Here is a 20,305-nt window from a genome sequence, read left to right as displayed (position 1 = left end):
GTCGAAATACCAATCACAAGTCAGTTTTCTAGATGCAGGCAATGCTCAGTTTTCTGCTTTAGTTTTAGTCAGCTTGATTTAAACGCTGGCATTAAAACATAAAAACCACAGATATGGAGGCACCAAGTCTGTGCTCCCGACCATCCTGGGGGCTGCAGTTACAACCAAAGACCACTACTTTGTCTTAGGCACCACCAGCTCTACCTTATTTCACACTAGAAGCAAGCCTACCAAACAAGAGGAACTTGAACTATGGAGTGTTTCCTTGTCAAAGTCCTGAATTTGTAGCAAACACATTTAAAAGAAGTGACCACAGGAAGATTTTTTACTATCATGAACAGGCCTGTGGTTCACATTCAGGTATGTGACAATACAAGCAGAGCTCACGTGAAGTTACAGAGCAACTCTCTATAATCTGGAAGGGGGCTAAATCCTGTTCCCAGGAAAATCGATCCCTATTGCTGCTGTTAAGAACTGCATTTAAGCTTTCTGTCCATGCATACAGGAACAGAATTTGGCTGAGAATCAAAGTTCTTCCTCCTATGTCTCTAGTTTTCGGTCCAACCTGAAAACTAAGTCAGACATTAAATAATTCATGTTCATTAAAACAATGCACGTCAGCAGCTTATGCAATTGAAGGAATTGGAAAGACTACATACTCTTCTTGAAGCTTTTGGATGGGGGGTGAGGCTGAAATCCTCCTGCTGGAAGCCCATAGTTGCTCATACGCTGCACAAGGCTGGCTACATTGCCAGATTTCTCCCTCCTGACTGGTACGGCATCATCCTTTGGCTCTACATCCTTCTTAACTTCCTGAAACAAGAGATTTAGAAGACCAAGTGAATTACTCAAGAGGTCAGTGCTTTTACACAGGCAGATTTATGCAGACTAATGGATTTCAGGTACGTACCATTTGGTGTATAATGACGTACTATACTCAAAAATCATGGCATCCTACAACCAAACATACTAAAGGCCTTAATAAACTTGACCCTTCCATACAATTGTGTTAGTAAACAGGTAAGCTGATGCGCTGAGAAAATTCAGAAACAGGAGCAGTATTTTAGCCATCTACTCCAACCCTAAGAAAAATTGCTTTAGAGCCCAGAAGTCCCATATTACAACTTGTAATTAACAGCTCACATTTGAAAATATTTTTAAATCCAAAAACATTACTTCAATGACAGACCTATAGGGTAGGGCACTAAATATTTTCATACGTAAAACTGTATTAGGTGATCATCTCTGCCTCTGAAAGCTCCAAAGGTTGTTTAGCAAAAGACGCAAAAGTACTGCTGAAAGACCAGTGGAAAAGAAAGTGAGATACAAGAAACAAGAGTGGGAAAAGTGAGGGCAAAGGTGTAGGAGGAAAAGTAACAAAGACATTTTTCTGATCATTGTCTCCCACCTTCCAGTCTTCCTAAAATAAGGTGTTAACATTGGAATTGAATGTACCAATCAAGACTAAAAAGCCTATAAACAAGAAAGCATCAGCTTTTGACAGAAAAGACCATGTGTGCAGCAGTCACTCTACTGCATCAGCTCCTTAATAGAGATTCCACCGGAGAACAGACACTCTGAAAGAAGGAAATAGTCACTTTGCACAAGAAGAAACCCATTAAGTCAGATCAATGGTCCATCTAGTGCAGAACACAGCTCTGAGCAGCTGCAATCCCAGACACTCTCTAGAGAGCTACCCTGCAACCCAGATTCTCCAGATTCCCAGAGCACCCGTAAGGGTTTCCTATCAGGGAGATACACCCCCTCCACTCTTCCCTTCAGGTCTGCGGATGAAGCTGTCTAATCCCTTTCTGCATCCACGGTCCCCTCTGCCTCCACAGTCTCCTTGTGGATAGACACAAGATAATCGCTCTCTGCTCTGTGAAGAAGCTCCCCTCTATCATCTAAAGCAGATGACACCTTATTAATCCCAGTGTGTGCTCCCCACCGCTGCATTTATTTTATCACTACCTCCACAGCTGTGTAAACTGTGATTGTGTCTCCCCTTGGCTTTATCCTCTCAAATGAGGAGTCCCAGCCTTGTCAGCACCCCATCTCACCAGGCAGCTGTTCCACCCCCTGACCATCTCTAGCCACCTGTCCCCATCCTGGTCTCAGTGGATCTGAGGACACCTGGCATCCTGCCAGTGTTTGGGGGTGCTACTGCACCTGGAGCTGAGGAGTTTGGAGAACTGAAAGAGACAATACCAGATATTCATGTGCTGATGCTCAGCTCGCAACAGGCAGTTCCATGTAGGCATAAGGATTAAGTTTTCTTACACACAGTACTTGGCATTTACTTACCTTGCTTAGCTCACTGCCATCAGCATGACATTGAACTATCTAAGAATTTAAGAGCACTCACAAAATGGGAGCATCTGCTGTTAAATCCCCTCTCCAGATGACTGGAGATGCTGAACAAAGCCAGGGTCACAACCAGCTCCTGGGGCATCCCATCACCAGCTCTCCTCTACCCTGACAAGTCACTGCTAAGTCCTTAGCTTCTTATTCTTTAAGCATCTTCGAAACCATAAAATATTTTTCCGTTTAGTCTCATAGCAACTTCATTCTTTCAGTAACTTGATGGAGAACTTCATCAAAAACTTTCTGAAAACCCAAGTGTGTTACATTCATTGAATCTCATGCACCTGCATGAGCTTAGCAAGACCCTCAAAGCTGTCTGCTTTCCTACCACTGCAGCATTACAATGTCTTGAGCAATGCAAACACCCATAAGTACCTGGCATAAGTACTTTTTGTGATCAACTTCAGAACAATTCTTGCATCCACCAGCAGCAGCCACTGGTTCACAAGTCCACTAGTTACTGCAGCTGTAGCTGCAATAAGTATGTAATATTTGAAAACAAGATTGGCAATGAATACATGTACGCTTACTAACATCATGTGAACTCTTAAACATGAGCTTTAAGGCAACAAAACCCATGCATTGATGAAACACCAAAAATACAAGAAACATTTCACCAGGACCTATCTAGCGCTTTCTGGAACATTAAACCCCAGGTTCCTTAGTGCAGCTGTCCAGCTGGAAAATTCAGCAGGTTTGGTAATCTACTGATGCTTTCAAACACACTACAAACCTCAAGTCAAACAGTCCAAAGTACCTTCCTATTTCCCAAAAGGAGCAGAGCAAGTAGAACAAACAAGACTACAGACAGCACAAATTTTCCTCCCACTTATCTACATTAAGCAAAGAGGCTTTTCAGAAAACAGGTGAGTAGTTCCTGCTGTTAACTAGTCTTCATCCTCAGGGACTTCTGCCCTGCAGATCTTAGCTCTGCTGAGATCCCATCTTCCAAGTAAAAAAAAAAAAAAAACCACAAAAAAAAGCCCCAAACACCAACCAAAAACCCCAAACCTCCACAATAACAGGGCATCATGTCTATCTCCCATTTCAGTAGGTATTTCAAAGACTCTGTCAGTCTTATGGTTGGTTTTTTTGGCTAATTACTTCCAAGTCTGATAAACCATAAGGAATTAAATTTGACTACGGTTGAAAAATTTGCCACCTCCAAAACACCTTTCTGACTGCATTACTGATAAGGCCATTCTGCTCAGTTGAATAACAACGGTGCTTGAAAACTTGCCTAGAGCAGTTATATCCCTGGGTTTTTAAAACTCTTTATCTTTCACTATGCAATTTATACAGCCTCCAAAAGCTTCCAGCTGCTCCAGGAATTATTGCTTCCCCATTTAATTTATTTCTCAATCATAATGCTTTCTGGTGAGGAGTCAGCTCCAGGCTCCTCCCCCAGGTCTGTATTTCACACAAGGCTTCAGAAGCAGCTGCTTCAATAACATTGGGAAAACCACAGAGATGCAAAAGGGAAATGGGGAAGACATACACAGGCAGTTGGGTCAAAAACGTAACACCTCCCTCTTCTGGGTGTGTGTGTGTGTGTTTTGTTTTTTGTTTTTTTGGTTTTTTTTTTTTAATTTATTAGAAGAAAAACAAAACAACAAAAAAAAAAACCACACACACCACTTCCAAATGCTAGAACACATTGTAAGGTAAGCATCACCTGTATCAATAATTTGAAGTAAACAGACAATACACTTTTCAGTCCAGCAGTAATGTAAAAGGCAGCAAATAATTGATAGCTTACAAACAGGAAATTATCCGAGACAAAAGCAGTGACCACCACAAAAGAGCAAATACCCAAAAAGGAAACAAGGAATGCTTGAGCGACTTCTTTGCCAGGCTTCAGTCAGTACTTGAAGTGGTGATAGTAAGGAAATACTCAAAAAGTCTAACTCAAGACTAGCAATAGCAAATTTTAACAGAAAGTACAGTGGAATTAGACTTATAAAAATAAGATCTGAAATAATTCCATGAGCAAACATTATGTGAAGAAAATCTTGCAGTCATATTCAAAGGCTGAAGATTTATTGATGAAGAATTTCATCAGCAGAAACCAGGAAGAGTAACTGGACACTAGGACGGACTGGTACCACCAGACCTTCCTAATACAGCTAAGATATTAAAGCTGAACACTTCACAGTTAAGAGAAATTTTCCTAACCTAAGGCATACAAAAGGAAGGAGGATGCAAAGAAAAGATCAAGGTGACTACGGGATAAAACCAGGAGCAGAGAGTGCAAATCAATCAGATTTACAGTGAACAGACATGAGTAACGGACTGATACCAGCCGTGTTTAAATCAGTCAACAGCAACATTTTACTTCATGTATCAGAAAGCATGCTGTGACCATAGCATGACGTGAAGCTGTTCTGCAACAAGCAGAGGAAAAATAACCACAGAAGAGTCTACTGCTACAGCAACTAGTGATAAATCTAATTTTGACAAAAAAATACAGAAGAAGGGGTTAGATAAATCTTGACAAATTTTGACAGAAAACTACAGGAGGAGGCATGGATAAGCCAGCAACTGCTTTTCCCATATTTAACCTACTACCCTTTAGAACATCCTTGTAAAGCAAGCACTATTGGGTGGGTGGGGATTTTTTCCTTCTTGTTAAAAGAGGAACTGCAGCATTAATTATCCTTCTTCAGGGCATTAAAAAACACATTAAAACCAAACCAAGTTAAAGCAAATTCAGGAATCTCTGGTCTCTACAACCACATATGTTCCACTACATTGTAAACCTGTATTTCACATCAGCCTGCTAACAGTAGGAAGCTGCTCTAAGATTCATTTTCAAAAGCACACATCAGGATACTCTGACATATGCATCCATCACCACCACCGGCAATTCCACCTTCAGCATCATCATTACAACTCTCTGAACTTTTGGACGCGTTAAGATTTTACAAATTTCCAAGCAAAATACAGATCGGTTTGAATCTCTGAAAATTTCCACTAATCAATGCAAACATTAATGCATGCCCCGTTAATAACATTAATAAGAGTCCGCAATTAATGTTAAATGTTAATAAGAATCTGCAATTCTTACATCTCTGCCCAAACAGCTAGCCTGAATTTCAGCAGATGGAAAATGACACTGCCCCCAGGCCTCATCTCCCAGGTACCGCTATAACCAACATGAACATGCCCAAGACTCCTATTTACTGGCTTGACAGCAAGTAAGGCGTTTTTCTTAGGTATTGTTTTTTAAGTCAGCCTCACATATCCAAACTATCAGAGAGTCTGTGCTGTGACAATACCAACAACAAACATCCAGGACACTTCAGCTTGTTCTGAGATGAGGCCACCACCAGCTGTCAGCCAGCAAAAACTAAATGAAAACCTGACATTAACCACAGCTGTTTTAATATTTTTATTATGCCAGTCTACTGCAGTTCAAGGCTTGTCAGTGTTCCCATTAGCAACACAGATTCTATGCATTTATGACTTGGCAGTAGAAGGTCAATACAGACTGTCTCTTGGCATAAAACACTCTCAACTGGGAAGTAACCACCCACTCTTTCTGTTGCAGACAACAGCACTAGTCATATACGTTTGAAGTTTTCATAATCTCAACTAAACACATATTTCACGACACAAAATTTGCCAAAATCATTACAGGTTAATATGCAAAAATGCATACAAATCTAACTCAACAGGTAAAAAAAGACTGGGGTGATCTTAAGGGGCTACTGTTTTAATTGCACCTGTCACAATTTAACGATTCCTCCAGGAAATTTATATGTAACATCTCAAAACCATTTAGGTACAGCAACATGTGAAACAAGACTTCTTCTCTATACACAGACAAAAAAAATCTAACACATTAATTTAATCTATAGCCTCATGATGCCTATTAAACACATAAGCAGGCAGTTCTGACCTACTTTTTAAGCAAGCAAGCAGCCTTCCCACCACCAGCTGCTTGCCTACACATCACTCCAGTGGGGACAGCAGGATCCTCCCCGCTTCCCTTGCCAGAAGCAAAGAGCATTAAAATCAGCAGGGCGCTGGAGATAAAGCAGGTCAGATCATCTAAAAGGACACTAGGAATAGATGATTGTATACATGAAGTCTATTCCTGAATTACAGGGCACAGAGAAGTTCATTATCCAGTAAACCTAAATCCTTAGCTAGATTCTTCAAACATAAAAATATTAAGACTTTAGCTGCCCACCTCCTTCTATTTAAGTCATACCCAAAACAATTATCATTAGACTTTTAACATTATTTCCACTGTAAACTATGAAACATCAGCTTATACCAAAGCAATCTGTGTTTCTGTTATTGGCTGAGTACATTTTAAACCAAGATCTCAAGCAGCAGAAAATGGTCTTGATCTCTGAAGAGGCTGAGATGAATACACAAAGGTAAATGTCTGAGCCTTCATATAGAATTATCTCATCTCTTTTCTTCCCCATCAGAGCAGCAATAACATACCCATGGACTGGTAAATGAAGTTTATTATTCACGTTTTACTGGGCAGAAAGTAAGTCAGAATTGAACTTGTCATTTATTTCAGGGGAGAGGGAGGAACTGGAAGCTTGTGATACATCTACGGGCAATAGTTTTGTTTATACAAGTTTATCTTTTCCCCTCACAGCCTGCAAAACCCCATCACTGAAAAATAACACATACATATGTGTGTGACTGTATATAAACGCATAAAAATCTGTACAGCTACATACAAATGAGATTGACAGATTATGGTTGATTAAGTGCGTTGAAACATCACGGCTCCTGGAAAACAAAAATCTTCACATAGCCAACTATTTAAGCAGCCATTACCTCTCACATTTACAGTCTTAAGTTACAGCAACACAGGCAGGTACAGGGCAGCTTTAACAGCTCCAGCCTCTTAAATCTGAGATTTCCCACGTCCTTTCGTTTTGCCAGTGTCTCCTCCTTGAATAGGAAACGTTTCCTCACCCTGAATGCAGGCACCCATAGAGGCAAAATATTTAATAAAGGCAAAGAGAGGAATATAAAAATGAATAATTTGCTATCTGCCCCATTCCTTTGCCATGAGCTAAAGAGACAGATCAAGGCTATTTTATGTACCAAAATAGCTGAGAAGCTCCTGAGCTCTTTCTCTGGAACATTCAGGAGGTCAGAGCAGGTTCCACCTCCCGACAAAAAATCTGAGCTGGGAGAGGTCACGAGATGCCCCTGACTCCCAAGAGGATTGAAAGTTATTCTTAAAACCAGAAACAAATCACTTTAAAGATGAAAGTAGTTGCCATCTGACAAATGGACAAACTTGATAACCTTTGTTTTGCAAGACAAATTACCTCCTGGGCAGTTTAACATATGTCACCAGTTGTGGGGGGTTTGGCCTAATTTATGGCCAGTGTAGGTACTATTTAACAGTAAATCACTGGGTTTATTTTTTAAGTGCTGATCCACAATCAGGCTGAACCAACAGTAGGGTGGCATCACTCCTCATCTTTTCCTCTTCCAAAACTGAAGTTGCTTCATATTCTGACTTCTGTACACCCCATTCAGGGGCATTTCTGTTCAAGACTAAATTTAAAAAAAGTTTCCAGCTGACATGAGTCCCCAGCAATTTTCACATAAACTACAGGCACATACTGCTGTGGGAGCAACTACTGCTGTAGTTCCTCAACACAGCACACCACTCACTCAAAGGCCATTATCAACTGAGCATGGCTTTAGAAATTTGCCTAAATGTTTCTTGTAAGTTTTACACAGAGCTATCCATTTTACAGCTAAAGTTTTTGCATGCTTCAAACATGAGAGTACAGAAAGCAAGGATGCAGAGCCCCTGGTAGATAAACTTCTCAGCCATCAAGCGATGCCAGAAAATATGTGCAGACTCCCTGTGCATAGCAGAGTTTCATAAATGGTTGGGTAAGTATTTTCATATGATTGAATTATTAATATTTGTGCCTGCTTCAGATTCAGATCACAATTTCTAACCTTTTCCCCTCAAGATTAAAATATAATTAGCTGCAGAAGTGACTCAAGCCAGGCTCACACTTCTCCCATTTGCAGACAGAACCCCAGTGTTTCCTTCTATTAAATCACACCCACATCACATTACCCAGCATGAAGTTTAACAAGTTACCAATATTTTTCCATGTGTTATAATTATGCTAAATGTAGATCATATAATCATACTATCATACTGCCTCCCTGTAAGGAAGAAAGGCATAATCAGTCAGGCAAGGTATCACTTTATCACAATACATAACACATGGAATAAGCAGGATCCCTGGGAAGCGTAAAAAAAAAAAAAAAAAAAATACCGAGTCACTTCAGACTTACAGACTAAAACTTGAGCCACTGAATAAATGTAATATTTGAAGGTGAAGAACAGGCAAACAATCAGACTTTCCTAAATAAGGAAAACTCACCTCTAAAGAGGGAATGTAGAAGCAGGCTTGGAATTCCAGATTTTTATACAGATTTTAATATATGTAAACAAAATTATACATACATATCTATAATTGCTTTTTATTGTGGAGAACTGGATACCTGTAAAGCTTATGCCAAACAAGTGTCAAAACAGATTCTGATCTGAGGTCTTGTTAATATTTCAAAAATACAAGGGACCTAAAAACACTGAATGTCTTGGCATCCTAAGAAGCTTTTGCTGATGTTAAAAAGACTCCTTCCATCTGTTTTCAAGAAGCACCAAAGCCCAGATGCAGAAAAGGACAGCAGTCACATCACCAGGCCTACCAAGAGTGGAGCAAAGCATTCTATATCAACAGGGGTAGCTAAAGGAAGCACAGATGTTTACATCAATGTTTCCCAACCATTTAATTAAGAAAAGAGGTTAGTCTTAAAATACTTCTAAAAATAATATCTAAATAATATTTTATCATGCTGCTACATTCACAGGCAGATAAGAACATCTTAAAATGTTAATTGCATTTCTTTTCTATTCTACTTGCTTATACATATGAAAATTTAATTATCTTTCTTGTAATTGTTTTACAGACTAGCAGTTAACGTCCTATCAACCACCAGTACAAAATAGTGCTTTAGATCAATGAAACCAAGAATCACAAGTAGCAGAGCACAAGACAGATCCAGCTCCTGCAGCACTGTGTTTTATCAGGTTTTCCCCACACAGAAGTCAGAAAGACACATTTCTCCCAGTTAAATGCCTCTACTACTGGTCCAGAGAAATCCATGACCTGTTAACCACTACAGTTCCACTCTGATGTTTAACTCAGAACATCCCTTATTCCTTCTTCCCATCATTCTGGCTTCTCATGTTTGCTGTCATACTCTGCTTCCTTCTTCCCTACATGCCTTTTCCAGGGCACCCATCTCTATTCCCTTTAAAACCTCCAGTGCCTCACTCATGGCCACCTCTGCACAAAGGTTACAGTGAGTTAAAACATTGCCACATCTACATCCCATCACAACACTTGCCTAAGACGCTAAATCAAATGACTAAGAAATGTGCCAAATAAGGGCTAAAAATCTAAGTCTCTAAACCTCTTTTGATCTTCACTAAGATTTTAAGATTCAGTTTTACCAAAGATTCACAAGTTATCGTTAACTGAAAATGCATCTTGCTTTCTGCTCCTGTTCTGTAAGCAGGTAGGTGACAGGGCAACTGACCATCTTCATCAGTTTCTAACAGTTTGAAATCTTATTATACCAAGTCCAAAGCTAATGAGCTCACATGCATACACAAAAATTATATTTTTAGGAAGTGAAAAGTATCCAGAAAGCTCAATAAGCCTAGAAACCACTTAACACATCTAACTTTGAGACCAGCTCACCGTATTAGATAGAACCCGAAGTTCAAGGAAGGAAAACATACATTTAAAAATAAATTTAATACTGAAAACACTACAGTACAGGACAGCTAATTTCCCCCCTCCAAAATGATGACCCATCCAAAAAGAAAAATTCTCAAGTGGCACAAATGTTACAAGATCACAGGCCAGATGAGTAAGCCCCACACTAGTTTAATTTTCAAGTTCACAAGTAGATTACTTCATTCAACCTCACAAAAATAAGGCAAGAGAACAGATTTAGTAGTAACTGTGTTGGGTGTACACACATGTTGATTTATTAGACATATGGCAAACTACTAAAAATGTAGCACTGGAACACACGTCCAGAGCCTCCTAGTATGCAATAAATATTACATATTACAGTATCCAGATAACTGACCTTTTTGGTATTATTACATATGCTAATTACAGAGTACATATTTATGGCTGTATTTTAGACTTGTATATACAGTGAAGGTCTAAACTTAAAAGTAGGTTTTCTGCACCTCTGCAGTCAGGTATTGCTGCCCAAGACACTGGCAATACTTTGTGGAGTTCACCCATCTGATGGAACACACCCCGTTTACAAGCTTCCAGCCAGACAATGGTTACCTTTCTCCAGTGCTCAGAAAGGAAGTTATAAAACTATGCACAAATCAAGTGTAAAAACTAAATAAGGAAGGACTAAAGAGCAGACTGTTTCATGTGGTTAAAGGAATAACTACTTGTATATACCTGTTGCCCCTTCCAGGATAGCTTGTGCAGCAAACACCCAAACTGAGCAGCAGTGTGAGTATCCAGGAGTGTGCTGTTCCAACACAGAAACATCACAAGCTGACACGCCATTTAAAAAAGCAAAAGACACATGTACAATCAAGAAACTTGGATAATTTGAATCAGAGAGAATAATCAGCATGTTAAGCAGGTTTCACCCAAGTCATTAATCATGTTTTATCCTGCTGTCCTCAAGAACAGTAACTCCAATCCCCTTCCATACCAGTACTGCCACTGTGGCAAAAATTATGAGCTCTTTCCATTTCTCCCATGCACTTGGCAACACAGTATTTTAAGATACAGAAAATATGTTTTAAATGCTAAATATTAAAAGAAGCACCACTGTTTTCTTCATTCTGTGTTCACATCTGGCCACAAAAGAATTCACAACGCTACAGATTGTCATTCTTACAGTGAAACAACAGTTTTCAAATGTAAACTGAAACCTTCTTTACAGGTGGTATTTTTGGATCTAATAGTCCACCAAGATAAGTAACTCTATAGCTATATAACTTTCTCATGCCGTATCTTTCTAATCAGCATACCTATACTGCCTTGGAATAGGAAATAATTCACACAGCCCCAGGCAACACCGATAAGGCAACAAAATCTCAGTGTGGACATAGTGACAATAAGAAAAGACAAGCTGGCACACAGATGCCCACAAGTGGCTGTGCTCATTGCTGTCAGCAACAGGGTCTCTACGGTGCAAAGTCCAAGACCATCTTCAAACTCAAACCAACCTCAAGGCTCAGCTTTTCCCCTCTTCATGTCAGATAGAGTACAGAGGGGTCAAGGCCCAACTGATACAAACCCAAGTAGTCAATCCACTGATTCAACTGCAAAAGTCACAGAAATAAGAATAACCCATGTTGAGAACTGAATCCCAGCAAAAACTCTTATATGAATATATATCTATACATCAGTGCCACTGACTTTATCTGCTTATGTCTTCCACTGGTTTATTTAGTATCATTTTTAGAAACAATGGTTCCCCCATCATAAGCAAGGCTCAGGCAAGCCATTTATCCTGACATTCCAGTTGGAAGAAACCTGTTTCTTTGTTCATTCAAGCCAAAACAGTCGGCTAGTAGAGACCTGTCTCTCACCCCACAAGCACAGGAATCATTATCGCCATTTCCGCAAACCCCAGACACATGCCGATGGATGGGATTGGTGGGAGCAGCTCAGGCAAACCCACACGGCACCCCCTGACAACACACTGTTCAGTGGCACTACTTTCTTCATGAGCCAGAAGAAAAAAATCAGCAGAAACAACGGATGGTGCCATCACATCATCAACACGTCTTAAGAGCCCCAGCTTGAATGATCAGCTTCACTCCCCGCCAGGAGGCAAAAAGCCACCTTACACCCATGGTTTCTGTCTCATACTCAGCACTGAAAGCAAAATTACTTAATACAGCTTTCAATCTTGCACGTTAACTTTGTTTCTGAAAAACAAGAACTGTCAGCTTCAACACAAGCATCTCCTCCTTACTGACAGGGCTGCATACCTCTCCCTGGGAAGTCAACACCACCTCCAAGCCCCTCGGTCTCACCTCCCTACACTACTCACTACGACGACAGTTTCCTCAAAAGAAAAAAAGCAAATGAAAAAGCCATATAAATCGAAATACCATTTGACTGATAGGACCGATGAAGTAGTGCATAGCTAATTTCCCCAAGCCTTATTTGCATGCAAACAATTTGGACAGAACACCTTGAAGAAGAGCAAACCTCAAAATTCGGGAAACAGATACGTGTTTTATTCCATTCTATAAAGACACCCCGATTACTTCAACTTAGATGCACAATACTTATCCTATACACATTGTTTAAAAGCTTACAGTTAATCTGTTTTTTTTTAATTAATGTTACTACACTATTTAATTGTGCCTTGCCCAGGTTAGAATTAAGAACAACTCAGGAAAGAGTAATACTGTCTTGCTCATGAACCTTCCCAACTCCATGATTCCTGTTTAAAGTTCTGGGAGAGGTCAATTCTCTGTTTTTGAAAAGGAACTGTGGCAGAGGCTATGCTTGAAGGAGTTTTCAGCTAAAACTTCTCCCACCAGTTCACAGCACACTCGGTCCTTAATAGCATCCCACCAGCAAGAATGCAGGAAGAAGGCAGCAAAGACCCAGCCTTAAGAAGGCAGGTCAGCTATGCCAATACTATGACGTTTTCATTCAGGGAGGCTTAAGCGTGAAGCAAAGGGGGTTGGGTTTTGTTCTTTTTAAATGGACAAACACATAGACCAGGAAGCTGAACAAGGACATAACCCCTAAAAACAAATCACCCTTTTAAAAAGAAATTCTTCATGCAAGCACCATAGGTGTCTGCAGTTCCTAAGCTTCGCTGTACACTGCAGAAGATAAGCTAAGGCAGATAAGCTAAATCATACCAAAGTAATTTTATTACACAAACACCTCTAAGGCCAAGAATTTACACTTATATATTAAATCAAAACTAAAAATTATATTACAATCACAACTTTTAATTTGTGCTGCTGTTCATGTTCATTACTCCAAAACACAAAGTCTGTTTACAATATCTGATGTTAAGAACATATGGAAAACAAAGCAAGCTTACCGCTTCCAAGGACATACTTGTTTGAACACACCCAGTGTTGCAGGCTTTTTTATTTAGGGGGAGGAAGAAAAATGTCACAGCGAGCAAAGTTCATGTTAACCTGAAAAGGATCCAGGCTCAGCGCTAAAGCAAAGCAGGAGCAGGCGCACACACCTGAGCAGGCAAAAAGTCTCTAAACCAGCTCTATCACAGACACATCTTTTGCTGAGCGGACAGTTGAAGTGGTGCATATCCCAAACGTGCTTGTAAAAGTGACCAGCTTGCTCACCACAATACCCCCAAAACCTACCAGCAAACCTTTCTACCTTAACTGATGAAAGCTACTAATTAATCTATCTGCTGCTCCTCCCTCATTCAAGTTACTGCCTTGAGCTTATGATCGAACTGGTTTTACTACCACGAAAAGCCGTATTACTCACAGTATAGCTAGTCACAAAACTAAGATAGCAATAAATCACATAAAACAAGGAACTTCACTTCTTAAAAACCTTCTCAGCTACACACAGACAAAAAAAAAATACACAAACTTCAAAATGAGCAGAAGGAAGAACAGCAAATCATCACTTCCGGCTTATCAACACAACTGGTTGGAGAGTGAACAGAGCTACTCAAAATAAACAAACAACAAAATACAAACAAACAAAAAAAATCTGAACCTAAAACCAAAAAGCCTTCCACATCCCACATACCTTAACATCTCCACAAACCTCACACGTTCAGTCTAACAGTGTTACTGCACTGCTCTAACCCATACTGGAGATGAACATCTGTATGCGTATTTTAAACTGTGATGAACTCTAGGAAGGAAAAGCCACTCTCAAAGAAAACAACAAATGTCTGCTAGATTTCCACTGCTAATTCTTTTCAGGAATGTATAAAGTTGTTTATTTTGAATCGCCCATACAGGAAGAGGGAGAAAAATGGCTACAACCATGTAAGGGACAAGAACTCCTAATTCAAATATTTCACCCCCACTAAAAGTGTATACACACACAGTTTCAAACAGCAATTTCAAATCAGTTTTTCTTAAAAAAATTAGAAATTCACACACTCCAAAATCCAGCACTGCAATACAGGCATAAAATCTTAAAAGAGGGCTAGTATTAAAAAGTGAATTAATAGAAAGTACCTTCAAAAGTGGGTACTGTAATTGCTTGTACTTTTGTGTGTGTGTTTTTACTTACTTGTTTTCAACTATACAGTCACTGCAAGCTTCATTACCCTTGAGCTCTGGTTTCAGGACTGCTTTGGACATCCTACCCCATGACTTCCCTCCCAGCATTTACAACACCTCCTGCTCTCCATCCAACACTGTCACACTAGTATCTCAGGATATTTTGGGAGGCTCTATGGCGTTCCCTTTAGAGGTCCACCTGTTCTCCTTCTTTCAATGCAAAACAAAGCAAGTAGAAGTCAGCACCAAGAAATGCACCTTTTGGGACAGACCATCTCAAACTGCTACTTAACTCATTAAGTGATGAGCTTGCAGAAAATGCCCAGGTCCCAGCTGGCACTAAGTACCACCAAGCTCTGATCTTTCTTCAGTCTCACACTGTCAACAAGCAAAAAGTTTAGGTAGAAGCCAAAAAAAAACCAATCAAAAAACTACCAGCAGATCTTATAAGGTACCAAGCATCAGCATCACATCATACTGATATGATTAATTTATAACTAACCCTACTCCACAGGAAGCTTCCATACATTCCCTTCTGTATGCAAGTATTTCGAAGTCATATAGTGCTTAGCTCACCTAATTATCTGTACAACTAATTAACACATTCAAAAACATAATGCCAGCTTCTGTTGCTGCACTTCTGACAGCAAAGGCCCAACCGCTACTACTACACAAAACAAACCGACTACCACTACATAACACTATTTTGCAATGTTTAGAAGACTTGAGGCAAATAAAAGAAGATATCTTTTTGGTTATATTTCCTGCACAACTTTAACTACTCAAAATTAAGTTGATAGCACTTGGTCATACTTCAAAGGGAAAAGACACATGTGTCAAAGCATGCAAAAGTCAAAGTATGAGGAGTGGTGTAAAATGTCAGTAAATCCTGTGTATTAGTGGAGCCCAGGAGGAGGAGGGAACATAAGGGGACTGATCTGCTTTAGCAGGGATGATACAGTCTGAATATGTGGCATCCAACACATCCAGGCGGCATGCAGTAATAATCCTCCTGTTGGTATTTTGGTTATCCCTCACACAGGCAAGAAGCAGCCGCATGTTGCCTGACAGCCAAGGACAGTTTGCAGCTGCCACCAAGGCAACAAGCTCTTTTCCTGCCCTCAGACAGGATGAAGAAGAGACAAACCAATAAAATGAGCAAAACCCAAAGCAGCTGGCATTATTCCACTCCTCACCTCCCCTCCAAAAAAATTCTCCTACAGTTGCCTGTGAAAATGAAAGGCTTCTTTTAAAAACTCAATTATCTTCTCTAAAAGCATCTAACATTTGAAAAAGAAAACGTCTGTCTTCACGTAATCTGTCATACATTTATTATGCTTTTAAGTACTTCATATACGAAGAGTCTAGGCAATTTTAGTGAATAACACATGCACCTTCAGCTTCAAATGCTAATCTTTTTCAGTTTGGCACAGACTATAATTTACCATCCAAATTCTGCATGGAAAGGTTATACCCTGACTTCAGTTCAATTCTTAGCAAACCAGCATATGTATCAGGAAAGAAAAACAACCAAACTTATCCACATGAGTTCAGGCCAGATCCCCATGTAATGCATGGAATTACACTCATAACAGAAGAATAAGAAGATCCTCTCATGAAGAAATAAATATTCAAGTCTGGTCCCAGAATTTTGCATCCAAATGCGTAAAACTTGGTGCAACCCTTGGTCCTGCCCACAGTTACATGCTCTCTCTGGTCACATGCCGACTGTCCTGACCTGGGAGATCCACCTCATACACCCAAGGTCCACCCAGTCCTCCCAGCTTAGCATCCTTCCAACTGTTTTTCCCCACTGCATCTTTCAGACCTTCAGCCTCCTTTCCCTTTTGTGTGGGTCACGAGAAGTAGCAGTATTTGTCCCTCTTCAGCATCCTCCTTGTCATTACCCCACCTAATCAACTTGCTACACTTCTCTACTCTCAACCCTACGCCACCTTACAGGAGCCCATTACTATAAAAAGCTTAGAGGACATGGAGGCCACCACCACCTGGTAGTGGTGAGCTACTGCACAAGGCAGCAAATGAGTAAATCCATTTCTCAAGGGACTTGCCTTGTTCACAGGGCCAAAGTATAACCCTGCTTCAGCTTCTGCCCACCTCCCTCCTGCAGTTCACCCACACCTTGCAAGTGTTAACATTGCACCAGGCCAAGCTGGAGCATGTAAGTTTAGTTGCTGAGGCTTAGTATTTGCAGCAGTCCGGTCATAGTAGCACTAACAACCTACTGCAGCAGCAAATGAGAACAGTTTGGAGAGGGAGGCTGAAAACCCCCACTTCTCTGCAACAGCTTTCCCAGACATAGCTTCTCAAATTATCACTACCTGTAAACTAACTTTTAAGAAATGACAATCAAATCGGTCATGAAGAAAACCATGACTTTCACTTCCCTAACAATGTTTTCCCATCATCTCATCACTGCATGACAGTCTTCCAGTCTATGCACACCATCTTCAAGAGCAAAAGTTCCCAAGATCAGCCTCCTAACCACACTCAACTCCAGCACCAAGGCAGCAAGCTATCCTGTTGTCATGAAACCAAAGACGTAGTCTTCTTTCACACAACTCCCTTTCCACTTCTCAAAAGCCCCACACCTTCTAGAAAACTGACTGTCCCCTGTAATTCAGGAATCCAACCATGCCACACACATACTGAAAAGCTGTATAGTTAAAAATACCTGGAGCTGAGATGCATAAAGATTTTTCAGAATGAAAACAATTTAAACCAAAGTTTATAAAAGCCACAGCTGCAGAAGGGCAAGAAAACATCTGACCAAGTTTAGTACTTAACATAGAAACTAGCCACATCTGGCCCCTCTCCGCTGTTCAGCAGAAAGGCAGGAAAGGCAGTTTTGATGACGCAAGAACCAGAGATGAGCCGTGTCTGAACCTTTCTTTCTATATGGCACTTGAGCACCAATTATCATCACCACCATCAACACAGTAATCATCAAAAAAACACTTAAACTGCTGTTTATACAGGACCCAAACCAGATTCTGAACTAAAATACAAACAACTTAAAAATATTAGACAAGCGAGAGGCATTCGTACAAACTTTTCCTTGGTAAAATACTCTAAGAACAAATGGATTATTCGCATAAGTTTTAAAAGGTAGATACTTAAATCCCTCCGCAGTAAATCAAAAATAAGTAATCTTGCTTTTTCAGTAAGACGAACAAAAAAATTATCAAATGTAATTAAGCTAGTGTAAAGAAGTGTTTATAGCACTGGACAAATTTCCCCGTAGGTTTAGCAATGTGAAAATATCACAGTAAGATACATTAGATAATTCTGTTTCGCAAATGATTAATTTCGCTTGAAAAGAGACAGGAATATATAAATTCTCTTTGATTATAATTTACGGAAGTCACACTAAGCAATCCCTGGAAGTTACTAAAAAGGCTAGAAAGCATAAAGCAGCAAAGCATAACATCTCCATAAAATCTGCGTAGTTTACATGATAAAGTATCTGCAGCTCAGATGACTCAGACTCTGAATTTCAGAAGTTACACATGGAATAGCACACCTAGCTGCTTTGCAGATTTCTTCATTTTAACTAATAAATAGGTTCATACTTGATATTAGTCAGAAAATAGGAAAAATGTGGAAGGTGCAAACAAGAACTTCAATTTAAATTAGGACACAAACAAAATAAACATGGAAGGTTAAATAAAAGGTTTGAGAAGCAGCATCTCACAACAACAGACAACCACCACAAGTCAGTCAGTCAGCACTGAGCGAGACAGAGATCCCAGAGAAGAGGATCATTTTATAGAAAGATGATGACTAACCCAAAGACATGACAGCACTGCACCCAGTGGAACACTTACCATACACCTGGAAGGTTTCAGTTACTTGCTGCTGACTAATGCAGATCCTGGTCAGGAAACCAAACAAGCTGATAGTCAACCTGAGTGCACAGTTACCTTTCAGCTGGACATGTTCCCTGCCCTGTCCCTTTGCATGGTCACAAAAAAAGGCAGAGCCAGCAGTGGAAACTCCAGGGTAGAGCAGAATAGCTCCTTCAAACAAAGCAGCTTAAATCCAGGCTGAAGCACCCACACAACCACAGCTTAAGGATGTAGTTTTTCATTATAGCTGAGCTGCAGCCCCACTTTCCCAATTCCCTCATGACTTGATGTCTTCTGTAGGGGCAGGTTTGGGGTTTTTTTATGGTTTTAGTGAGGTGAATTGATTAAAAAACTAAAGCAGGTAACCATGGCTACAGACAACTGTTAGTGCACTCCAGCAGTAGGAGGGAGACAGCACATACAGCACAAGGGTACAGACCAAAAGAAATGCTTAAGTGAGTAAGAACAGGCAGCAGAACTTAAACAAAAAAGGCCTTCAAGAACACCATAAAAAAGATGTAATCATCTAAAAGGTCTTCCAGTTCAAAAAAACCCATCTTGTTACAAATACAACTGATACGTATTATAACCATTTCACTAATAACTAGCCTGCTGTATAATCACAGTAAAACAAAGTCAGCGCAGAAAACTCACCTTCACAAAATTGTCAGGGAACATGCCCCTTCTGCCATTTAGCTCCCCTTCTAACCATCCTTCTTCTTCCAGTTTTTTCACATTCCTGATGATTTCCCCAACTCGAATCGTTAACTCATCATCATGTACTGCATCATAATCATATTCCACAATATAGTCCACTAAAAAAAAAAAAAAAAAAGAGAAACACACCACAGTGAATGCAAATCAGATGTGGAAACACAACTTGAAAGCCATGCACACACAAAAAAGGCAGACCCAACGACAAATGCTAAGAACAAGCATTTCCCTTACAGCAATGCTCATTTGTGAGCTGTAGTGCTCCCAACCATCTTGGGGAGAGGGAAAAAACTGGACAGTCACCTATTAAAGTAAATTTAGGAATATGACACCAGGTCATATTTTGGTGGTGGTAGGTAGGTTTTTGTGTATGTGTGGTGGAAAGGATTGCAGGCAGTGGGTCCCCCTGGCCCCGCAAAGTCCCAACTGAAGATTTACCAACCATGAATCAGTGCTCACAGGGCAAGAGTTTCTTACTCAATACATATTTAGGGCCAAGGAGGGAGAAAGGCTCGAATTGTGCATGTGCAGCATGCACATGCAATGCTTTGCTAATTCACATACTTGCATCTGCTATTTTACCTGCAAAAAATTGATTGCGGCACACAAATATTTTCATAGGTTTCATGCAAGAAATGTAATATAGCCAGAAGGTGTACAATTAACAATATCATACAAATAAAATTCCCAGACATGAAAAAGACACAATCCTTCAGATTCATCTGGGTCTACTTGAAGAAGCAGCAGCAAGCAAGTTTTAATTTTGATATAAATAAGTTTACCCAGAGGAGTATAGCAATGTATTTACATACTTGTCCATCTGTTGCACAAGATCCACTAGAGTTGCTTACTGAGAGCTTAAGGCCTGTTTGGCAATAAAGGCCGATTTGTTCATCAGGAAATTCTGTTTATGCCAGAAATTTCCACAAACCTGCAGCAATCAAATAATCTTCCCTCTCACTCAAATCCAGTCAGGATACTCAGGCACTACCAAATGTAACACTGCTCTCACACCTTCTCTTCTGCGGATCACAACAGA

General features: G+C 40.1%; 1 protein-coding gene across 2 annotated transcripts in view; it reads right to left on the bottom strand.

Moving 5' to 3' along the window:
* Positions 1-20,305, bottom strand: part of CD2AP (CD2 associated protein) — an 89,580-nt gene that overhangs the window by 46,977 nt on the left and 22,298 nt on the right. For both annotated transcript variants that reach the window (XR_008822612.1, XM_056343995.1), the window contains exons 2-3: positions 19,207-19,367; positions 660-813 (exon numbers count right to left, since the gene is read on the bottom strand). Coding sequence is in view for 1 of the 2 variants with exons in the window: in XM_056343995.1 (XP_056199970.1) it covers positions 660-813; positions 19,207-19,367 (315 nt within the window). In the remaining variant the exon portion in view is untranslated. The remainder of the gene's footprint in view (positions 1-659; positions 814-19,206; positions 19,368-20,305) is intronic.

Source organism: Falco biarmicus, chromosome 6 (genome assembly GCF_023638135.1).
Source record: "Falco biarmicus isolate bFalBia1 chromosome 6, bFalBia1.pri, whole genome shotgun sequence".
Classification (NCBI taxonomy): domain Eukaryota; kingdom Metazoa; phylum Chordata; class Aves; order Falconiformes; family Falconidae; genus Falco; species Falco biarmicus.
Note: the sequence above shows the minus strand (reverse complement) of the source record. Positions and strands in the feature narration are given on the sequence as shown.